Source organism: Lissotriton vulgaris, chromosome 2_1 (assembly GCF_964263255.1).
Source record: "Lissotriton vulgaris chromosome 2_1, aLisVul1.2, whole genome shotgun sequence".
Taxonomy (NCBI): domain Eukaryota; kingdom Metazoa; phylum Chordata; class Amphibia; order Caudata; family Salamandridae; genus Lissotriton; species Lissotriton vulgaris.
The window spans coordinates 774,290,553-774,306,320 of record NC_141687.1 but is presented as its reverse complement, the minus strand read 5'-3'; the positions used below and the strand labels follow the sequence as shown (position 1 = coordinate 774,306,320).

Below are 15,768 nucleotides of genomic sequence, written 5' to 3'. Positions count from 1 at the left end.
CACTTGCTGGTATTGTGTGCTGCAGTAAATTCCTTTCCACTTAAAACTACTGTTGCAACTGAAGGTTTCAGAAGCAAATTAAATTCCAAATGAAGCATCAAATTATTATTGGCACTGGTCATGATATAGCACAGGAGACTAACGTTAATGGCTTTTGGGGTTATTTGGAGTTTGGCAGATGCTGGACATCCATGAACAATAGGTGGATGTCCTTCCTACCAGTCCTCTTTAGAAGGCATGTCTTATATTTATATTCGATAAATAGGACAGACAGGACATTAGCCTAACTCTACATAACCTGTGAACAGGTGTTCCCTATCCTCCCTAGGCCTGACAACGGCACACTGCATCCAGCCAGATATGTACCATGTCACCAAGTCTGCTAAGACACGGAATTCATTTGTCACAGTTTGCGATATCCGTCACAGAACAGGTAAACCAAATTGGTTGTGAACGAGGTCGAATGCGCCCCATTATGAAAGAGAAAGGATACTGGGCCAGCCTGTCCCCTATTCCCAGGGGCCCAACGTACAATAACCGCCTCCCATGTGCGAAAAAAAAAGATTCCCAGCCGGAGAAATAGCACAGTAATTTTCTTTGTTGCCATCCAGTTTTCCCCTCACTCACCCCGCATGGCAGGAGAAAACCTAACATTTCCTTGGCCTCCACAGACACTCCACTGTGAAAGAATAGTGAGACTCAGCTTTTTTTAGGAAGTGGAGCAACAGGCACCCTAGCCGACCTGGAAGTAATGAAGGTGGGGTTGGGTCACCCACTTATCAAGTCCCCAATCAAGGAGAGGATCTAGGGCTTGGACTACCTGCACTCAGACATAATTTCCATTGTCTCAGCAGAATTGCTGGGAACCAGGTCTGAGCCCTGATGCCTTCTTCTGTATTTCAGGGCCAGAGGACAGTTAGTACCACGTAACAAAATATGTGGAAAGAATAAAGATATCCTCTAAACCAGTCCAAAGACTGATGTTAAATTGCCAAGGACAAAGACTGGCATTAGGGTGAGTTCATACTTGTTGATGTGAAGGGGAGTCTGTTATGAGGGAAATAAGGAACTCCAGGGACAGATGGCAAGAGACCGCCTTTATGTAGCAACCAAGGACTTGCGTGAAACATCAATACAATGGCTGTTAAAGAACCTTATATGAAGACTCAGAAGTGACCAAATTCTATTAAGAGCGGTTATCATTCATTGTGTTGTTTCATGTCAAAAGCTATACAAACCCTCTTAGTTTCGAGTGGTGAAATCCCTTATACTAGTTACTACCACTGTGGGATAGACAACAATAAAAAACAACTTATAAAAATCTAAAAACCAGATACAAACTGTCTTTTCTCATCTGTGTGTGGTTCTAACCGCTCCACTAAGACATATAACTTTAGAGCGATGACCTGTTATATCTTTTTCCTTACCCACCTTTATTAATTAATCCACTATTTCTGAAAGGGTGGCTAGAACTGCTCACAAAGAGACATGTTGAGTTTAAGAGCGGTCTAATAAATAAAACAGAGTGCAACACTTGCAAAAAGCTGGTATTCTGATTAGTAGAAGAAAAGTGAAAAAGGTGTCAAACAAATGTATTAACGAGTGTTCAAGCCCACCCAATCAAAGACCCCTACCTTACTTGAAAATAAGCACTCGAATGTTAACCCATATTCTTTTAGAAAATATACTAATTTATGGATCTTGAAGCAGCAGTTGCAGCTGGAAACTGTAACGCTGCTGATGAATATTAAAAAAAGTAGCACATAGCTTTTCAGCTTGTTGCGCATTTCTTTATTACAATGCTGGAGTGTGGGTGAACCACGTGATTCCTTCATTTGGTCACTGCTGCTAATGTTCAAGCTGTAGAACTGAAAGGGGCCGACAATTGCTACTTGTTACCATAAACAATCTCTAGTGACTATAGATCTTTCTTAGTGCGCAGCATGAGGACACGTTTGACAGTAAAAAACACATTTCCTCTAATCATTCTATCTGGATAGCATTTCCAAAGATTACTCTAAAGAATTGATTCCTTGCTATGTCTGTTAACTCTGCCAAGTGGTTAAATGATTGCATGGAAACCCGATAAACCAGATAAAGGTCCTCATACTTGGGCAAATATTTCCAATAGAAGACAATAGAGAGTAATACAAAACAAAAAACTCTGCCTTAGCAATAGGGTCAACATAATGGCAACAGCAATTGCTACTAGACTATGGCAACTCATTCTATCAGGGATCCTCAAAACTTAACTCTGACCCTTCATCGCAGATCCACACTTAGCTGCTGGAAAATGTGCCCTCATTTCTACCAGATCTGCATTCTCGCCTGCATGACTCCAAAGCACTTCATGGGGAAAAAAACATGTACCTCAGCCAGAAACCGTGGATCTCTGCAGAAAGACATCCTCTGAGAAGTATGGACACCCTCCTACTAGAACCCCTTCTCCCACCGGTGAAGTAAGCTAAACACTGACACAATCCATCTCCAGATGCGCAACCAAAATCTGTAACTTCTTCCCTCAAATATCAGAATAAGCTCTTGTTTTGAAAAGTTAAAAAAGGAACCAACAATATTACATTTGCAACATCACCTCCAAATGTAACTATAATGTTGGGAACTCAGCTACCCTTTTCTCCTATTCCCCTGATAAAACATTTCATGTAAATAGCCTAAATCGAGAGATTGACTGCTGTGATAGTAAATTCTGACCACACACTTGGGTACTGCTTGTATACGTGAATGTATCTATTGTTAACTGTAATGCGCCTCTTAATCACTCCGCCCACATCTTCCCCTGATCGATTTATTGTCAGCCTGCCACTTTCTCGTCTTTGGAATTCTTGAGGTAGAAATTACTCTTATCTTATGTAAAGCATTATGATACTCTTGGGTCTTGTTTGCGCTATACAAAAAATGGGTTTAACTAATACATAACATGTATTAAAATAATATTTATCAGTTCATACACACTTAAAAATACTCACTCCATAAAAGAAATTACTTTTTTATACCATAATAAATCATTTGCTACCAGCTTCCAGAAGTGCAGATATAAATGGAGGGAAGCAGAGTCTCCAAGTTGAAAGGTAGTCTTGGAAAGGTACGCTTTTATATTAGCTTTGGAACCGAAGCCCATCGTATGCTAGCAAACAAGATCAAATGAGACAAGATGAGCGTTTCACAAGGAGGAGGTGTGGAGTCAGTGGCAGACAGAGAAAAATAGAGGATGTGTATGTGTTTATGTGAAAGAGAAAGCGAGAATCTCGCAGAATTATTTTTCAAGAATTTGGAGTATGTTCCCATGAAGAAAGAGTAGTCTGTGGAATGATATGCCTGCCTGCTCCAGGTGAGAAGGTAGACTTTTCTGCAAGGTCGTTTGTTCAGTTTCTGCATACAACCTTCTCTTCAAGGAAAATTTATGTAATGGTGCAGTGTGACTTGGAGTGTTGCCAGAGAAAGTGTCAAACAAGTCTGTGGATATGTGTTCCTGTATACTGATTGGCTTTATCAGTCTTGCAGCTGAATGCTGGAAAATTGTCGTTGATTTCAATCTTTTTTTCCAATTTCTTTATGCTGATTGTCATGAACCAAACGAAATAGGGTGAGGGAATGTGTGACAATAATTCTATTTTCTATGGGGGAATAGACAACACTACACAACACAACACTAGCCAGTGCATTTGTGTTCGGAACAACTCAATTCTCCACTTCTACCAGGGTGTATATAAAATAAACCGTGCTTTTGTTTCGTAGTTTGAATGGGGAAATACAAACTACCGAAATCTATATTTCAAATAAGAAACTGGCGTCATCATGAGATAAACTGTGTGTAATGTACATGATCTAGAAAAAATGTGAGGTTCGTGTCAATCCGGATCCATGAAAGCAGCCCAACACCCTTGATCCCTGCTGAAAGAAAAGTGTAAATAAAAAAAAAAACAAAGCTAAAACAATAACAGTAAAAAAGTTGTTGGAAGTAAATAAAGGTAAACATGCGGTTTGACTGTTTTTCTTTAGAATTGCGTGCATCAAAAATAAATAAGCTTGTTCATACAATTGAACCGAAAACATTATTTTGACATGTAATAATACATGCATTATTTGCGCAATCACGGACGCATTCACATATATACATAAAAAGAGATAAATGTAATAAATCCATGCAGTACCCCAAATCGGAATCAGAGTGAAGCTGAAGAACTGACGGGTCAGTATCCCAGTGCAGAGTCCTAATTGGTTGCAAAACAACCAGGCAGCGTTAGCAAGAAAGGCCAGAAGTTAGCAAAGCAAACATGTAAAATCGTTAAATTTTTCAGGCGAATAAAAACATTGTATTGTTAGTCAGAACAGCTTTGAGAGCATTCAATGATAAAATCCATGCAATTAGTGAAAAGAAACACGAGTGCGTTTTCAACTGCTAGCATTCAATTTGGACCCACTAAAGACATTACCGGACTCAGGATAAAAAACACTTTCTAGGTTAAGGTTTTCTTTTACAGCAATCTACATTTAACAGGTACAGTGAGGCAGGATATCTTTAAATTTTTGCAGCTAACAGCAGATTCGGTCTTTGGGAGCAAGGGTACTCCAATACTGCCCAAAGCGTTAAATGTGTGCAGGAAATCGTCCTATTGGCACAGGAAATAAGTGAACACATAAAGCTTTTTGCAAGGCAGCACTGGAGATGTCCACCGGGATGTGGGACTGCTCGAGTTTCCAAGCAGTGACACTGCAGTAATTATAGGTTAAACACTGCCTGGGGCACACAAGTGTCATTTGATGGGAAACCAAGAAGTTAAAATGTGAATGAGATGTCCTAGCAGAGGTGGCTACTCAATACGAAATACAAATGAAAAGACATGGCAGCTGAGGGGTGGTTAGCTGGGCAGTACTTTTTTATTCTCGTGCACCAGTTTAGCATTAAAAGACTGAACAAGTGAATTACAACGTGTTTATGAATAAAATAATCACATTTAAAACAATCATCCGGCTTAGCGAATTCATCTATTGTGCAGCTATCTTCTCTGGTCCCAAAGCGCTCTTAAACAGGAGTCGAAAATATTTCAAAAATGGACAATTTCATGTGTTTGCATACAATATATTGTGTAGTCCAAAAGTTGAATTCCTGATTTGTATTATAGTTGGAATAATGTGCATGGAAGGTAGCGTTGCACCAAGTAGAAAACACCACACAATATACAAGCTTAGAACCATGTTTTGCAATACTCGTCGGGTATGATTAAACATGTATTTTATGAGTTATACTGGAAATGTTAAGGCAAATGCTAAGAAAATACGATCATGAAAGGGTGTGCATCAGTGTGTGCAAAAGAAGATGGATACAGCGTCAGCCATTTAGCACAATATAATATTACACCCTGTGGATTTTACATTAGTAGGGCACCAAATCTAGGGCTGGCTGGCCATTTTTCCATGCTGGCGTTTTCCTGGTGCTTGGCAGGTAGAAGAGCCGCTTTGAACCAACCATGGCTTCCATGGCTCCATCCTAGTATCGGTCTTCTGCAGTGTGGGGCTGGTCTGAATATTTTTTGCCAGGGCTGAATTTGGTTTCCAGTCCTGTCCAAATGAAGTCCCAACTCTGCAGCAGGAATAAAGGGGCTGATCGAAACATTTGCCGCATCATTTCATAGGGCCATGCAGGCATGCTCGAGCGCTAGGAGGTCTCATCACTGGCACCAGTTTGTTAACGACCTTGTGGTCATTAATGCTCCATAAAAAGGCAGATCTCTGCACTGAATTCGAATGCCACATTCTACTTTAAAAAGATGTAATTCACTTTGTGGAGTGTGCTATATTTTAGAAGGAAATATTTGCACTATTGAATAGTGATGGCTGAGGGCGTTCTACTAGAATGAATCAATCACTGGAAGGGTAATGGTGCCACTCTAGAGATCCATGCCAACAAAACCATGTATGATGTGAACCATGGCTATACATGTGCAACTGATCATCCGATGAAGGCAAGTACTCGCACATATACAAACATACAATGACATATGGCAGTAGAATACACTTATCAATATTTTAAACTGTTATGTATGCTTCTGCCTGTCACCGGTGAACACTGCATTAACATGTCAGTATATGTACCTTCTTCCATGTGGCACTTTTCGGCAACGGTTGGGACACGTACAGCTCTTTACTACGGCGGAGTCATGCAAGGACCGTCCACCATAGAAAATTATTTTTCCCATGATTAGTAACATGTCTGCATAGGGCACTCCTATAAATGCTTGACCCGTGCATGTTTAATTACTTCTTTTTTACACTACAAGGCAATTTGTTCTTTATGTTTTAAGCGAGTAAATTGTCTTCAATCGCTTCTGAAAGCAATATATATATTTCATAAGCATGAGGAGCACGCGTTGGATTGTCGAGATCTTGGCGTTTGTGTGTTTCCAAATTTCTTAATAGTAAAAATGATTTAATATGTAAAGAAGAACATTTACGTAAGGGCTATTGGATCACCATTATAAAGTACAGTATACAGTTGTAAAAAATAGTAAGGTGAAGCCATACTACGGGCGAAATATCACGCAATTTATAAACATCAGAGCAGCTCTTCAGAGAGGGCTTCTCACATTTAAAAAATAAAGAAGTAAACTCAATATTTAATTCAAGTCTATGAACAGGAGCATAAAGCACTGTATAAAAGGAACCCACCCACCCAAAACTATGAAACACAAAATGTACATTTTGGGCATTAGCTACTGTGGACATATTAATAAATGGATAGCAAACAGGTACCACAGAAAACATTTGGGGAAACCAACAATCAGATTGTTAGTGAATATTGAGCTGTTTATAGCTATTTCAAAGAGCAGGTTCATAGTGAAGCATTTTAGAGTTAATGAGAATGTTGATAATGGAACGCACCAAATAATGTAGTTAGGCTGACGGTCTTTGTTGACAACTTGTTTCTTTAGCCTTAGGTGCTTATTGTATTACCGGATTACTTTGAGAAAAATTCTTACCTGTAACAAATAGGTCTCCAGGGATTATAGAGAATATCCTTATACTGCCAGGAGGACGCTTCAGTATATTTAGTTTGATCTTTCTTTCACATCACAAGTAGTAGAAATTTTGAAATGAATTACTGTCAATCCACCCTCTATTGGCCAAGTCTATTTTTTTGGGGGGTGGCATACAGATTGTGTTTTAGTCCCAAAGGAGATGCTTACATTTCAGCCTATACAATATACCTACACTGGATAATGTTAAGAAGCATTAAACAGCACACAAATCTGAGCGTACTGACTCTTAGTAATACCACAATAAAAATAAATGAATATCCACTGAAATTAGTTCTTGGTAGAAAATGGATATTCTATTAAAGATTTACCAAACGACTGATGAAGGGCATACTATTTTACTCACCCCAGAAGACAAGTTGCTTAATTTGGATTTGCTGTATAGTGACATAGAACCTTCACCTAGGCCTCCAGGTCTGGCCTTAACATAGCATGACATCAAACCCCAGTGACGGGGGGGAATAGAACAAGATCTACATGGCCTATCTAAGGGTTAGGGGATTATATCAGCTTCAGACATCCTGAATTTGTTAATCAGCCTCGGAGATAGCAAATGAAGATGAGACTCGTACATAAACCTACATTCCCAACACAAAAAAGAGGCATTTCCTCAGATGCTGTGTCAATCTGGGCAACAAAATCCAGAGCTTTGACATTTTCCATGTTGTGTTGCAAAACGTACATGGGTGGCGTCCAACAAAATTTTCAGATGTCTAAAAGACTCTACATCTTGTTCATAGACTTAGCTAATTCTAGCTTTTTCGCACACTGCCAAAGGCTGCAGTGTCTGGATTTAATTGGACAGAACGAGGAACTTTGTGTTTATTAGCCTCTTTAAACAATGCATGACTATTTTGTAGTCCATATGGACAAAGGATATGTTCAATCACTGAGAGTTTGCATGGCTTCCACTGTGATACACTCTGACTCCTGTTGCAAAGAGAGACCTTAAACCAATAGTTCACAGTGAAACTTCAAGGTATCTGTCACTACTCTAAATACTATACTCTGCAAACGGAACACTTATTTTGCTTTTTCTACGAGCCCTTTTTTATTTTGGTATTCATTATATACATTTTTACTTAAACGTTCAAACATATGCAAAGAAATCAATATTTTAATGATTCCGGGATCCAATATTATCACATAGGCTTCATTCTAAGATACTAATGTAGTGCATAGAAGACTTAAAAAAGGAATTTTTTTAAAGAGTGTGTTGAGGGTCAGGAAATCTTTAAATAACTGAATCAATGGACATGAAACGTGATGGCCGTTTGAAGTGTTAAATGGATTGATTAGGATTGCCTCAGATAATTAGAAAACTTTGTCTTGCTCATTACGAATTCTTGGACGTTTACCAGTGATAACTGTATTAATGATTTTTTTCATTTTAAACTATGATGATGATGTACTTATCTTTTATATGTGTGCTTTTATGATTTTTAAAATCGAATAAAGCTTGTTTCTGATTCTGAACTACCATATATGTACATAATGCTGTTATGAAGGGATATGAACAATGAAAGAAGAACAATTGATGGACAGAATGCAGAACAATGTCATACATTCACCCCAGTACAGAGATCTGGGCCTAAATCCATCGTGTTTTTGCTCACCATGCCTTTCCAGTTTGGACCCAGCCATATGCAAATCAGTCTTGACCCTGTGCCCAATGGGAACAGTCCAGCCCGAAATGCCAGGTCAGGTCCTCCCTGGACTGGAAACAAGCATCCTAGAACCGGTTTTGGGCTTTCAGCCCTCATCAGCCAGGATAGCTTGACTCCAGTGGCATGGAGAGCAGAGGACCCACGTCTTAGCATACCTGTCCCACTCGGGGTGACAAATGCAAAAAGAACAATTGATGGACAGAATGCAGAACAATGTCATACATTCACTATAGTACAAAGATCTGGGTCTAAATCCATTGTGCTTTTGCTCACCATGACACTCCAGTTTGAAGCCAGCCACAGTCTTTACCCTGCGCCCAATGGGAACTGCCCAGCCCGAACTGCCAGGCCAGGTCCTCCCTGGACTGGAAACAAGCATCCTAGGACCGGTTTCGGGCTTTCAGCCCCCATCAGCCAAGATATCTTGACTCCAGTGGCATGGAGAGCAGGGGATTTGCATATGGCTGGGTCCAAACAGGGGTGGCGTACTGGGCAAAAGAACGAAGATTTAACCGAGATCTTTTGACTGGGAGAGAATGTTTGCATTGTCAGCATTCCTTCCATCATTTGTTTGCTGCAACACTTTTCCCCTTAAGCGGGATGGGTATGCCCAGACGTGGGTTCCTTGCTCACTGTGTCACTGGATTCAAGCTAATCTGGCTGAAGAAGGGTCACATACCCTGAAACCGGTCCCAGGATGCTCGTTTCCGGTCCAGAGATGACCTGGTCTGGCAGTTCGGTCTGGACTGTTCCCATGGGGCACAGGGTCAACACTGATTTGCATATGGCTGGGTCCAAACTGGAGTGGCGTAGTGGGCAAAAGAACAATGGATTTAACCCAGATCTTTTGACTGGGAGAGAATGTTTGCATTGTCAGCATTCCGTCCATCATTTGTTTGCGGGATATGAACAATGAAACATGCTATGTTGGTTATACTGGTCAGATACCATGCATATGCTAATGTTGAAATGTACTCCCCATGGCAAGCTCCTCTTCTTTGTTTGAGGGGGTAGAGGGGGGGGAGGACTAGCGAATTTTCTTAAATTGTAATGTTGTTTGACTGCTAAACCCAATAAAATAAATATGAAAAATAACAAATGAGCTGTAGATTAAACTGGATAAGCTCTAACCTGTAAACTTAGGCACTCCGGAACAAATGTTTAATCTCAGTGATGGAAGCAGAGAGGCGCAGCATGCTGGCTTTCCTTTGAAACCGACAATCATGGGAGAAATGGCAAAAAAACTCTAGAAGTAAATCACTGCGAAGGCTCTAGATTCACAACTAGAGAGAACAAGCTGAGTTCATCTGAATAAGAGTTGTCTCTGAAATGCTGTCTTACTGTTTCTCTACTTGGTAGAGGATTTCATGGGTAAAAAGTCTCATTGTAATCCCTGAAAAACCTATACCTTAGCCTTCTGGTGGATACTCTAACTATAGATTCCTAATTCAGAACATCCTGCAAGTGCCAGATTTTTTAATAGCAGTAGTCCCGCTCAACAGTGGGTGGTGTTGTGCAGTTCATATAGTCTGCACCAGAGCGCTAACATTTTCTTATCTGAACGCATTGCGCTTCCTCAGACGAGGAGCATAAACAATTGTTGGTAGCAGTATGCTGAATACTAACTTGTCAGATTTAGATGTGAAAAAAGGCAACGTCACAGAAAGCGTGGGTGGGAGAGCAGTGATGAATCTGCATGTAGACAGAGTATCCACCAGAAAGAGTGTCATCGAAAGTAAGCAACCTGTTCGTCTGATGGATTCCTCTAACAGCAGATTCATCACCTTTGAAGAGATAGCAAATCAGAAAAAGTCCCAGCCTAGTAGATGTCAAGGACTGGCACTCCATGTGTTAATGCAGTGGAAGCAGCCGTAGTCCTTTTTGAATGGATTCTCTGACCTTCCAGGGGCATTTTCTGACCACTGAGGAACAAATCTTAATGCAGAGGACTTTTCACCTTGACCTCTGCACAGACTTCCCTTTCTTTGATCCAGAGAATTATACAAAAAGTAGACCGCCCACTCAATGGTCATTGGTCTGATCAATATCAAAGCTTAAAGCCCTTTTGAGGTCAGACCCATGGAGCCTCTCCTCTTCTGGGAGAGGAGGGGGGAGCAAAGAATGCTGGTGGGCGAAGACTGTCCAACGTGGAAGGGAGACATGACTTTTGGTAAGAAGGGCGTCCAAGTCATCAGCACCGATCTGTCCAGGAAAAAGACACTATAAGGCAGTTGCACTGAAAGTGTCTGTAGTTCATTCATGTGACTGACAACACGATGAGGAAGACAGTGTTCAAGGTCAGCAAATGCAGTGAGCAGCCAAGCATCAAAGGGCTTATATATGAGGAATGTCAAGACCAACTTAAGGTCTCACTGTTGCATCAGAAATAGTGTGGGAAAAACATGTGCCAAATCTTAATTAAACTTAATCACAACCAGTGATTTGTACAACGACAGTTGGTTTGGCAAATGCAGAAATAACCTATTATAGTGCCGACTGTAATGCCTTGCTGAGCTAAAGACATAACAAACTAAAGGATTTACAACAGCTTTCCCTGTAGGTGTCAGTGTTTTGTACATTACATGAATTTTGTGGAAGGGAGCTTGGCGACAAGGATTACATCCACTAATTCAGGCAGCAAATTAAGCACAGTTAAGTGCTGCAGCTCACTCTCTACTTAGGTAAGTGTAGCTTGCATAGATTCAGGTGGAGGACTCTGTCCTATTGCTGAAACAAAAGGTCCTCCCCAAGGGGCCGTCTGATCAGAGGACAGATGCTCATGCCCAGGAGTTCAGTGTACCACACTTTTTTGGCCTAATCCAGGGTCACTAGGAAGACTTGGGCCCGGTCATTTCTGCTCTTCTTTAGAACTTGGGGCAAAAGAGGTAAAGGCAGGAAGAAATACAGGAGTTCCTTGGTCTACTCCATCTGGAATGCACAGTCGAACAAGTGTTCTTGGAAATACTCCAAAGCATAGAATTGTTGACATTGCATGTTCTCAACCGTCACTAAAAGATCTAGCCAGGATTCTCACCACTGTTCGAAGACACCCTGCGCCCCCTCGGGATGCAGACTCCAGTCATGATCTGTCAGACGACAATTGCTCAGTTCCTCCTGGCATAGGACCCAGAACTCCATTACGCTCTGCAAATTGAAGTACCACATTGTGGTGCTGTCAGTGAGAACCTGCACCAGCCTCCCCTTGATGGACAGCAATAAGGCTTTCAGAGCCAGATAAATGGCTGGCAGCTCCAAAAGTCTGATGTAGTTCCAGCCCTCTGCTGGAGATAAGAGTCCTCTGATCTTCACCTCACCCAGATGACATTCCCAGCCCACCACTGAGGTGTCTGTCGCCACTTTCAGGATCTGACTGGGGAAAGAAGAGGGGACTGCTGCTGGACCGTGCCGATGCAACCACCACTGAGGATCTTGAGCTGTCTCCTTTGAGACTTTTGAGACTTCTTGAACATGGATGGAGTCAGAAAGGTTTCCTTGATGCTGGACCAACTGGATGATTAAGTTCAATTGCAGAGCAGCCATGTGCCATCTGGCATAGTTGAAGATAGGATGCACAAGGCCAAGGAGCCTTGGAGCCTCATAGCCGCTCTCACTGTGAGCTGGATCACAGTGAGAGCGGAGACTGAAACATCAGGATCATAGGTCGATTGTCCTGGACTTACTGCTGCAGAAGAAAAGCCAATGATTCCATTGTATCCAGATTTGCCTCAATAAATTGAAAGCTTTGCAAAGGAATCAGGTGGGACTTTGGCTTGTTTATAGTGTAATACAATGTGGCAAAAGTTCCACTGTCATCCGGAGGTGACTGCAGTGAGCCCTTCTTCAGCTGCCAGTCGTAGAGATACAGGAATGCAGGGGTTTCTGACCTCTGAAGATGGATGTGGCTGCTGTCATCATTTTCTTGAACACTCGAAGAGTGCTGGAGAGTCCAAAGGGAAGTATGGCAAACTGAAAATGTTCCTGGCCCACCTTAAACCGCAGATGGAACCCAAGGGACTGCAGCATGGATAAATACTTGTCCTGAAAGTTCAAGGACATCATAAAGTCACCCGAGCCCAGAGCAGACAGAATGAAGGCCAACATAAGCATTGTGAATTTTTTCATTCCACAGAAAGACATTAAAGGGTCAAAGGTTCAGAATAGGCCTGAGGCCTCATCCTTTTTTAGGATGAGGACATGGCAAAAATAAGAACCCCAGCTTTTCCAAGTCTGGTACCCTCTCTCTATGGTACTCTTCGATAGCAACCTTCTGTAGTAGGATCGACAGATGTTCCTCCAAAATTAGTTCTGGTGTGGGAGGAATAGTGGATGGGGAGGATAGGTAGGGTCTGTGGGCTGCTCTTGTAGCAGCGGAGGAAGAGGAGGAAGAGTTTGAAGACTGATGCTCCTCACGCTGCCTACTAGACTTGCAACTGGGACCTCGAAAGAACAGGATTGTCTGCTGCATCTACAGCTTGAAAAGCAGTCTCTGTTTATATGCCAGCCACTGAATTTCCGAAACTGACGCAGAAAATGTTTGCCAGAGGTCAAGAGTCCCAAGGCATGCATTGTAGTTAAGCGGTCTTTAAAGTGTTCCAAAATGGAGTTCATCTTCTCTCCGAGGAGGTTGGAATCGATCCAAGAGTATGTCCATTACGGAGGCCTGTAGCTCATACAAGAATCAATTGAACCTCATTCATGCATGTCTACAGCCACTACACTGGTACAGACCGCCCTGCCCTGGCAATCCGTGGTATACAGACCTGCTGCCTAACATACTTGACCATGTCCGGTCCATCATGTATCGTATGGGCCAAGGACGGCGTAAGATCTTGCAAGACAGCAAGCAAGGTTTCGCTGGCCATGTCCCAGAGAGATTTTAAGTAGTGGCCTAACAGGTGTTTACAGATCGGAGTGCCAGGTTGGTGGAAAAAGGCATGCATTTGCTTGGTTAGAAAATCCGGGTCACTAGGTGCAAGTCTTTCACCTCTGACCACTTGCCTATTCACAAGCAGGAAAGATCATGGCTACAACCAAACAGTCATCACAGTTATTTGTGAGACCCTCCTTAAACGGAATTACAGTCTCAGATGCCGCTGCCCCAGGCTTCAGACTTTCTGTCAAAACATTTGTTTAGGACGCAATGGAGGGCAGATGTAATTCCAGTCCCTCAGCAGCCCTTCAAACCCCCGCAGCAAATGCAGCACCTCTTCCATTGCTGGCCAATGTGGCAAGCTCCATCTCAGGAGAGGTATTAAACCACTGGTGTTCTGTAAATAAAGGTATAAGGCATCATCAGTATATTTCGAGGAGCAAGCCAACCCCTTTAACGTCATCATTCTGGGGTGCATTTAGCATTCAAAGGTATGCCCCCTTCCTGAAACTTGATGACGACGCTCATAGGCCCCTCAAAATCAACGTGAGGATCCATAGCCCACAAACAATTTGACTTTAACCTCAGGCCACACACTATCATCTTGTATTCCTGATACTATTTCCTTTCCATCATAATTTCAAACATCTTTATAGATAATTCATAAAGTGCAATGATGGAAATGAATTCACATTGAAGCATGTCCAATTTGGCAATGGTATCCTTCATTTAAAACGCTTCCACATGAAGGAAGGATCAGTCCGTTTGGAAATAGTGATTTTATTTTTCCAATCACAGTTCCTCATAACAGAAGGAAGAAAACACAATCCACAATGTTAATCAGATTTTCCATTGCGAAAGACGACAATACTCAAACAAAGAAAAAAGGAAACCAAAAACAACCATGAAAATAAGAAAACCCAACATGTGTTTCGTGGTGCATTTTTATATTTGCTTCTTCAGGTCTCGAAATACACTTTAAAAATTAAATTAATATATCTGGGGAAGGGTGAGATATATATTCGGGTTCTTGCACCATTTCATCTTCATACAACTTTATCAATGCATTCCAATTATACGGTTAATCTTAAGACAACTACTCTCACACCGAAGTTCAGCCAGTCATATGAAATAACTCTCCAAAAAAATACAAAAAAAATAAAGACAATATGGCAGACTGTATCTTTCAGTGGTAAATGACGCCATGTTCTTGGGTTGTTGCAATTGTAAATCTTAGTCAGTCGAAGCTTATAATAAGCAGTGCCATTGGCAAGTGGTTGGAAGTAACTCTCCTCTCCATTCCATCTAATGAATCTTGTTACAACTCCTAGTTAGAAGTGAAAATCCTGGGATGTACCCTGCTCTGGAACAAGATTAGAGTCAGAATAAAAACAATATAATGAAGGTTCTGCTTGAAGCTGTGACACAGTAAAGGCGCAGGGTTAGAGTCAGGCTGCATAACGACTAGTTGCACTTTTTGTTAGTACGACATCAGCCAGTCTCATTCATACCAATGCTGGTTGGGGGTCCAACATGGATGTCACCACCGGATCATCCTCTGGCACCAGTTGAGTCGACACGAGCACTGAGGTGGTAGAACCAGTATGGACTGTGGAGCCAGAGTGAAAGTCTGCACCAGAGACAGTCTTGGCTGATAATAGGTCCCACGGGGACAAACGACGCTGGGGAGGAAAGTGTCTGTGGTAAACTGACTGAAGGCCCCTGAGGTGCTGTGGGCCCAAAGTTGTGCCAGAGGAAGTCAGAAGCACATTGATAATTTGCAGCATAGCCTCTTTGAAGGCCAAAATTTGCTGTGAGGGGTGAACGATGGTCCATGAATTTCAGGGTGCATCGGGTCTAACTGAAAAATCAGTTTCCTGGCCGGTGATCTCCAAGGAGTGCAACTTACATCATAAAGTCCTTGCGCCTTCTCTTTGGAGTCAGAGTGGCGGGGTGGGTAGAGTCCCACTTTGTATTCTTACGGTAGTACTTGGACTTTGATTTACAGGATTACTTTGAGCTCTAAGTTGAACAGTCGCTGGAGCAGCCCCTGGACTGCGTCCGGACTTATGACTTGGAGAGGGACCTACAAGAGGGATGAGGAGAGAGGCCTATGTAAAGGCCATGACATCTTCTTGTGTTTGCCAGCATACATGTTCGCCCCCCAGTTTAAAAT

General features: G+C 41.9%; 1 protein-coding gene across 4 annotated transcripts in view; it reads right to left on the bottom strand.

Annotated features, from left to right (window-relative positions):
• DYNC1I2 (dynein cytoplasmic 1 intermediate chain 2) overlaps positions 1 to 15,768 on the bottom strand; it is a 476,044-nt gene that overhangs the window by 270,136 nt on the left and 190,140 nt on the right. For 2 of the 4 annotated variants that reach the window (XM_086956121.1, XM_086956122.1), the window contains exon 5: positions 4,173 to 4,232. The exons of the other annotated variants lie outside the window; for them this stretch is intronic. In XM_086956121.1, coding sequence (XP_086812247.1) covers positions 4,173 to 4,232 — 60 coding nt within the window. The remainder of the gene's footprint in view (positions 1 to 4,172; positions 4,233 to 15,768) is intronic. 4 annotated transcript variants of the gene reach the window in all.